This window comes from Strongylocentrotus purpuratus, unplaced genomic scaffold (genome assembly GCF_000002235.5).
Source record: "Strongylocentrotus purpuratus isolate Spur 01 unplaced genomic scaffold, Spur_5.0 spur5_scaffold_3, whole genome shotgun sequence".
NCBI classification, from domain to species: domain Eukaryota; kingdom Metazoa; phylum Echinodermata; class Echinoidea; order Camarodonta; family Strongylocentrotidae; genus Strongylocentrotus; species Strongylocentrotus purpuratus.
Genome location: NW_022145609.1, coordinates 20,394,419 through 20,403,170, shown reverse-complemented (window position 1 = coordinate 20,403,170; position 8,752 = coordinate 20,394,419). Strand labels below are relative to the sequence as shown.

The following is an 8,752-nucleotide window of genomic DNA, read 5'->3' as shown; positions in this document are numbered from 1 at the left end:
AACTTCAGATATTCCCATAATATATTCACTTCCATATTTATATTTCCTCAATAACAGAGCGTATACTTTTGTGTATCTCACTCCTATTAGGCAGTGACAATAATAAAGAAGTATTTAGCTTCCAGAATCCTGGACACCTTCTAGGGACTGATTGTTCAATTGATAAACTAATTGCAGAATGGTCACTTCTGTAACCATAATGTATATCTGTATGAACAATAGAATTCTTTTGAAAGTATTTGAAATCAGAAAATAATCTATTCTACTTTGGAAAGTATTTGAACGCCAAGTGTATTGAAGTTTACATTGATTCATAAAAGGCCAGATATCTACTAAATCAAAATCCTCTTTCAAGGTTTCTATATACGTGTGAAACAATTAGGATGATACTGATTGTTGTTGGGACAGCGGTCCACGTGAGGATCTTGGACAGTGGTCATATCACCTCCAAGAATATATGGTTCTTCACCAAACTGATTTGCATGCAAACCTTCAAAAAGTTCACTTCCATCTTTATTCGGACCATATATATTCGCAATAGTAAACTTCATATTTTCATAGGAAACAATTAATACCAAAATGCGACCGTCTTAATCTCTATGTACAGAATGAACTGTGATACCACATACTTCGCGCTGTTAGACTTTCCATGACAAAAGTAAATCTTATATCCCCACTCATTAGACAACATCTGTTAAGATATTTCAAATGACAAATCTCTCATCCAATTAAAAAAACATCTTCAAGTAAAATTCTTAACTATATTGACAAACAATGCAGGTCCAGACTCTCAAGCTTCAATTTCTCCGGTGTCCCACATCAGCCTCATCACATCACCTAGCAGAAGCACTTTGTTCTATGCCAAACCTGACTGACCTGTCACTGATCACAATGGATCTAAATGAGGAGTTCTGCTCTACATTGAAAGCAAAGGCATCATCCATGCAGGTATGTATGTCCTGATGTAAATTTCACAGATAGGGTCATCGATAGAAAGAAAGAGCAGAATTTTCTTTTCATGCCAAATAAATTGAGTTGAATCGAATTTAAAACTAAGCATGTGAAGATTCAGTTGAATTTTATTTGTGTAGAAGATTAACATTGTTTTGATCAATAATTATCATTCAACTTTTTTCCAAGTTTGATTGATATGAAAAATATGTAATAAAGATTGTAAAGAGCCAATTTTTAATAAAGGCTTGAATTTTCCAAACTGCACCATAGCACCAAACATCCTGACTTAAGATTCTTGTGCACATGAAATCAAGAGTTATGAATAACTTTAATACATTAATATTAAATGTATTCCTGGTATTATTAATTTCAGTGTTAGTAGGATGAGGACTTATCAATGCAAACAGGTTGGAAGCCCTATAAAGAATACATATAGAATTTAAGAAAAATCAATTTTTACTAAATAATTCTCTCCATGGAAACTTTATTTTGTTCTTTTTCTGAATAGACAAGAATTGAATTTGAAAACAAAATCTATTCAATCAGTTTTCTTGAGAAGGTTATTGTGAATACAACTATTTAACTACCGGTAATGTAATTTGTGTGAAGTGTAAGAATACAGTCAGAAATTAGTAAATATAATGTATGCATGTATATACGTTCTGCTTAACTATCTTCACAAACAATGCAGATCCAGACTCTCTTGAATTTACCAAACTGGACCATAGCAACAAACCCTCTGACTTAGGGGACTTGTGCACATGAAACCCAGGGTTCTGAATCTTTTAATACATTAATAGCAAATGTATATTTATGGGTATTATTGATTTCAGTGTTATTATGGTAGTAGGAATTATCAATGCAAACAGGTTGGAAGCCCTATAAATTATACATACTAGGATAGTACTATTTTAACAATTTCTCTTACTAGTCATCCTCTCCATAGAAACTTTTGTGTGTAATTTTCAGTAATAGACAAATTTGAATTTGAAAATAAAATCTATTCAATTAGTTCTGGTGTGTATTTTATTATGAATATAACTATATCAAAAATAGAATTTCTGTCAAAAGTAAGAAGACAATAAGTAACTAGAAAATTGAATTCGTCATGGGGACGAATTAGGTGGTCTGTCTTCACTTATGATAGATTTGAGAATGGGAGAAGTTATATAGACATGTAAACAATGATGCTCATGATGACCATGATGATGATCATGATAGTAAAGGTGGTGATGATGATAATGATAATGTTATATGATGATAAAAACGATAATGTTAATGATAATGATAAGCATGAGCATGATCCTGACATCTGATTGAAAAAATGAGGAAATATTTAGATAGCATATAGTCTCAGCTACAACATACTAAAATTTGGGAGAAAACTATTGAATAACAACCGAGATAATGGTCAAAACACATTGTCATGCAGATTCATGTTTTGAAAAGTGACCTTCCATAGACATAACACGCAAATATGACAAATTATGCATTGTCGAATATTTAACTATGATGACCTCATCCAAATGAAAAATAAATGACAGATTTCTGATAGAGAATTATCTCAGCTACAATATATCAAAATCTGGGAGAAAATTGATCACCGATAAGTGAGATAATCTCAATTAAACAAAGACAAAAATGACGTCATCAACAAAATACATTTGTTTGAGTTTAGATGCCAATATGATGACTTTGTTTCACTTTGTACGAGTCAGGGTGGTATGAAATCATATCTCCAACTCATGCTTTCTCTAACCATGATATAAAAATTGGGGGTCGATGGACTATCTGAAGAGCTATTTCGATTTTTAAAATGGCATGTTTTTTTATCAAATTTGCATTATATTGCCCATAGCAGCACGCGCAGATTTTGAACTTTGACGCACGCTCACGGCCTTATGAAATAAGAAGAGGGACTGAAATTAATGTAAATTGTCAATTACGTTAAGAGGAATCCAAATCATGTAAACATTTTGAATTTGACTTGTTCTGCGCGCTGTGAGCGCACACAACGCGCGCGGGGACACGTACGGATGGAAAATTTTGAAATGCTTGAAATGACCTGATTCGTACTCTCGTTAAGTGATTTTGAGCAATTTTAAATTTTGACGCCGCGTTTGCGCGCGTCATGACCTTTATTTGACCTTTGATGACACGACCTGTTGACCCTTAACCTGAAGTATATGTGATATGAATATGAATGAACTTTGAGTACGCATCATGAAGATATGATGGATAATGTGATTTCACAAAATGGCGCCTGGATGACGTCACGATAATTTGATGACCTTGAAAATGTTCCTGTCACGTCTTATGATGATTACCTATGACTGTATCAAAATTGAGAGAAATTGGGTGGATGGATATTGAGAAATCGGTTGCACAAAAAAGTGGAGAAATAAATAAAAATAAATAATAAATAAATAATGATAATAAATAAAGAAAGAAAATTCTGACGAAATCAATAGGTGGTCTGTTGACAACAGACCACCTAAATATTTAATTCAATATATGGATGTATAGGTAGAATTCTTAACTATATTGACAAACAATGCAGGTCCAGACTCTAAAGCTTCATAATATAAGTTCTGTTAAAAGTAAGAAGACAATGAGAAAATATTTAATCCAATATATGCGTGTATAGGTAAAATGCTTAACTAAATTGACAAACAATACAGGTCCAGACTCTCAAGCTTCAGGATATGCAGTGTCCAACACCAACCTCACATCACCTTGTAGAAGCAATATGCTGTATTCCAAACCTGACTGACCTGACAATGCATGGATGGAATTTCGATGAGGAGTTCTACTCTACATTGAAAGCAAAGGCATCATCCATACAGGTATGTGTGTCCTAATGTAAATGTCATGGAGGGTCATTGATCAACAAGACAGCAGTAATAGTTAAATGGTGCACACGTGTATATATATATATATATATATTATACAAATATTCGAAGCTGTGAGAAAGAATAGTGGAAATTATTTATCTGAGGAGGGACTGGCTTAGTACTATTTTTTCCGAGGGTCGAAGCCCCAAGGAAAAAAAATTAACTATTGCCAGTCCCTCCGAAGATATATAACTTCCACTATTCTTACGAACTAAAAGCTTGGTATATTTGTTTTATATCACTTTGTTACGATCCGAACGTCTGACTTAATGAATGAATGGCATATGGTTTTTAACTTTATTCTTATGTTACCCACATTGGGCTGGGCATTGGAGAAGTTTACAATCAGTTTGAATTTGCCAATTTAACCTGCGCACAATTATATTAACGCGCATTTAATGAGACGCGCTAATTGCGCATTATTTTTGACTGAACATGATGTGATGTCACAATGCTTTTCTACCTGAAAATCTCATAAAGCATGCGCAGTTCTGCCCATGAAAAAATAGTGGAAAATATTCGGAGCTCTGGCAGAGATTTGTTTCTAATAGTGAAATTATATTTTATCACGTGACCACCAATTGACCAATCATGTACTTAAAGAACTCATGAATATTTATAGAAGGGATATAAATATATATATATATATGTTTTTTTCCCCAAAACACAATTTTTAAAAGGCCATTCACTTGGTAAATTGGAATAGTCATGAAACATGAAAAGAAAGCAAACTACACCTAAGCTGATTCAGTTGAAATTTAAGTGTGTATAATACTATAAGATTTACATTGTTTTGATCAATCAATATCCAACCTTTTCCTAGTTTGATTGATATGAAAAATGTGTCATGTATTTTTTAAAACCAATTTTAACCAATTTTAATAAAGGCTTGAATTGTCCAAAGCTGTTCCATATCCACAAACTTGCTGACTTAAGGTTCTTGTGCACATGAAATCAGATTCATGAATACCTCCAGTATATTAATAGCAGATGGCAGATGCACATTTCTGAGGTATTATTTATTTCAGTGGTGTTAGGAGTAGAAATTATTAATTTAAACTGGTTTTAAGCCTTTTTGAGAATACATGTAGGACATTCAACAACAGAAAATAATGTAATCACCCTTCTGATGGAAACTATAGTGTTAGATAAGAATTAAATTTTAAAAAAGTCTATTTAGTTTTAAGAATGTCCATATGAATACAGCTCTGTTATGCATACAGTTGGGGATAAATATATGAATGCAATGAGAAATTAGTACTAGTAAATAAATATATGCAGCGCCCCCAAAGTTCCTCAGTGGAAGTACTGGTAATTGCACATGCTCTTCTTCTTGTCGAAAACCCATGGCTGGATTCTAACCAAAGTTTGTAGGAATCACCTGCAGAAAAGGGAGATCTAAAGTTGTTCAAATGGGATATATGCCACCAAGGGGGCTTGAGGGCAGCATCCCTCAAAGTGCCCCTATGGTAATAATTAGACAATTTGTACTGTTTCTAAAGGGGATGGAAGCTAGTTCCGTTCTTGCGAGACCCCTACTTTCATCCGCTCAGGTGAGCGTAAGGTCCGCCGACCTCTTGTTTTTAACATGATATTCATGGGAGCATGCATTAAATTGCGGGCTGCTATTTAAGAACATTATAGTAGGGACATACTAAGGTCTTAGGATGGTATTTTCAACCATATTTTCACCTTCTGTAGGTTGCCCTTTTACACAGTAATGAATGTTTAAATTCTATAAATTTAATATCAAAGATGCTCTAGACTATAGGCTACTAAGTCGAGAAAGATCTTGGAAATAAATTATTCTCAAACACATTGCTAACAGAAAAGGAGGCAGCTTCCACCTACCCTACCCATTTAGGGTTGGGTAAAAGTAATGCCCTCCTCTTCTCTGTTGTTCTCTGATCCCCTTATAGTATGAGAAAGTATAACGATTTGTCTAACAGGTAATTTGTTATTGTTTTCTTTTTACTTGATGTTGCTACCATATTCCAATTGCTACTGCTTATAGTGGATACTACTACCAGTACTACTACAGTAAAACTACCACTATTATTGATATTATTACATGTTGTCATGAAGTCGCAATATGTATTGGATCCATTTATTTAATAAATATTTGTAATTCTATTGTGCATAATTTTTCTTATTCTAGCTTTTTTTAATTCTCCATACATCTTTAGCTTATGGGATGTTACTGTAGCTCTTGGGTGTATATTCCCAAGAAAATAGATTATATGCCATAATGAAATAGATCCACTTACCTACTTGAAACTGATACAAGTTTTACAAGCAATGTTGCTTTTATATGTTACAGGGTTGTTTTCCTCAGATCAAGAAGGGAAAGTTTAGGGTCAATGGAGTTGCCCAAGATGACTTAAACTCATTTCTCAACACCCTCACATGTTTGCAAAGGTTAGTACAGTAGGCCTATATGTCAGATAACAGCATGTAGCCTGTTTATGGGTAGTGCAATACAGAAACAATATAACGAACCTCTGATGTAATACTAAGAAATGATATAAACCCCGGCAGGGAGCATGCGGTAAAGGGATATTGTGGTTCCTAAAAAGTTTGTCTGACAAAACTAAATATTCAGTAACAGCTATTTTGAACAAAATTCCCCACTGTATAGTACTTTAAACCTTAAATTTGTAGATTTTTAAAAAAAAATTGTAATGTGTGTACTTGATAATTTTTTGTTGGTGTTCTTGATATTTTTGTTACACTGTAGTCTCTTCTATTTTGTTTCTTCTTCATTCACTGATCAAAATGTTTCTTGAGACAGGTACTTTCAGTAATACTGATAGTAGTTGATATTTTATTTCTCATCTTTCATTCAGATAATAACAAAGAGAAATCTGTTTCCTCTACAGCTCGGACTTAGACTGCTCAAGTGACTGGGATGGCTCTACCAACTCAGGCAACTCAAATGACTCAGACAACTCAGCCGACTTTGGCAGCTCAAATGACTCGTATTTCTCGGCCAACTCAGGCAACTCAAATGACTCAGATGGTTAGGCTGACTCAGGCAACTCCCATGACATCCAGCTCTGCTCTGTTGCGTAACTCCAGTCTCTGGATATCATCAACCTGCCATGTCGAGATGGCACGTTTCAGATGCACCATTCAACTGATGATTGTAGAGCGGGCAGATCTAGCTGGCCTCAGCTTAGTCAGGACCACTCCACTACAGACTCCATTCAGCTTCCAATTATCGACCAGTTATATAGAAAAGAACAAATTCTTCAAGTAGGCTAGGTTCTTTCAGTCATGTATCACATTCAGCCAGCTTTTCTTCCATCTCCAATCCAAAATACAAGCAATACCGGTTGATATCAAAACTTTATGATATGTCAGATACTACTGTATATCAATTCTCTCAGATATACAGTGCGTCCCGAAAAAAACTATACACTTTTGAAATGGCTACCGAATAGAAAAATATATGATTATAGGGGAAAAGCTTTATATGTATGGAAAGCTCATAAGCTCAGCTTTCGTATGACACCAAAAAGTCCGAAAATAAATCATGCTTGGGTGAGCACTGCTCACTTTTGTAAAGGGTATGAAAATTAGGTTGCGCAGGAATTAGCCTTCCAAATTGTGAGAGGTAAATCCTTTGGAGCTTACGGAATTGAGGATGATATGACCAATTTATGATCAATTGTGATGAGTTTGGGTTTGCTGGGTGAAATTTGTGGTTTATGGGATTAACATTTTATGCATGAGTGAACAGGAATTGCATTTGTTATTACCGTATAGCAATGTAACTTTCCATGGTAGACTCAGTGGAGTGTTCATGGGAGTCAGGACGGGGTGATGGTACATGGTGCAGGGGGAGGTGAAATGTAGGGTAGGACTTTGTTTGGTAGATGGGATAAGGGTCAAGAGGACATGTATGCCCCTCCCCCTCTCTTTCTCTCTCTCTCTCTTTCTCGCTCTCTCTCTCTCTCTCTCTCTCTCTGCCTGGGTGTGCTTGTGCATATCTGGACAATCCATTACATTCAGCTATCAATCACTTAATCGAAAATGTGCTGTATCAGCCAATCAGTCAATCAATTAATCAATCAAGCATTCAATCACCATTCAGTATTTCAATCAATTTAATCATTCAATCATAATTAATCAATAACTCAGTCAATCACTCAATCTATCAACCAACCAACCAGTCATTTTAGCACTTGAGTTTTTGTAAATGGTAAATGGGTAACCGGAAGAATAAGTAGCCAACATCTGTGATATTCCTCTTTTCAACAAACCATATTTGAATAATCAATTTACATAATCCCCATCTGGTTATTAAGTAAATCAATGAGATGTTCAACTAATCTTACAATAATTGAAATGTGGGGTGAAGGTTTTTATTCAAAGTCACAGATGTAAAAAAATAACAGTTTGTAAGATGGAAATTACAACATGTACCATCACCCCATCCTGACTCCCATGAACACACCACTGAGTCTACCAGGGAAAGTTACAATGCTACAATAAAAAATGAAATTCCTGTTCATTCATGCATAAAAGTTTGGTTTTATAAACCATGTAAGTCACTCAGCAAATCATGAGTGTATCATATCACCCTCGATTTTGTAAGCACCAAAAGATAAACCTCCACAAATTGGAAGGCTAATTCCTGCGCAACCTAATTTTCATACCATGTACAAAAGTGAGCAATGCTCACCCAAGCATGAATTATTTTCAGACTTTTTGGTGTCATATGAAAGTTGAGTTTATGAGCTTTCCATACATATAAAACTTTTCCCCCAGAATCATATATTTTTTATTCGGCAGCCATTTCAAAAGTGTATAGTTTTTTTTGGGACGCACTGTACAGAGAAGGTAGCAGCAGTCGGAGCAGGCCCTGCAAGAGGCAACCTCCTGAAATTCAAGAGAAGCAA

The 8,752-nt window shown here is 34.9% G+C and overlaps 1 protein-coding gene across 1 annotated transcript; it reads left to right on the top strand.

Moving 5' to 3' along the window:
• The first annotated feature begins 774 nt into the window (after nucleotides 1-774).
• Nucleotides 775-6,872, top strand: LOC105442411. Its single transcript, XM_030995803.1, has 4 exons — nucleotides 775-948; nucleotides 3,636-3,800; nucleotides 6,169-6,266; nucleotides 6,728-6,872. Exons 1-4 carry the CDS (start codon nucleotides 775-777, stop codon nucleotides 6,870-6,872), a joined length of 582 nt encoding a protein of 193 aa, XP_030851663.1.
• The last annotated feature ends 1,880 nt before the right edge of the window (nucleotides 6,873-8,752 follow it).

What these genes read in the sequence shown, in the direction of transcription:
- LOC105442411 (XM_030995803.1), top strand. Translation starts at nt 775, where the DNA reads ATGCAGGTCCAGACTCTCAAGCTTCAATTTCTCCGGTGTCCCACATCA. An exon ending in CAAAGGCATCATCCATACAG is followed by an intron (nt 3,801 to 6,168) that starts GTATGTGTGTCC and finishes TATATGTTACAG; the next exon opens with GGTTGTTTTCCTCAGATCAA. An exon ending in ACCCTCACATGTTTGCAAAG is followed by an intron (nt 6,267 to 6,727) that starts GTTAGTACAGTA and finishes TTTCCTCTACAG; the next exon opens with CTCGGACTTAGACTGCTCAA.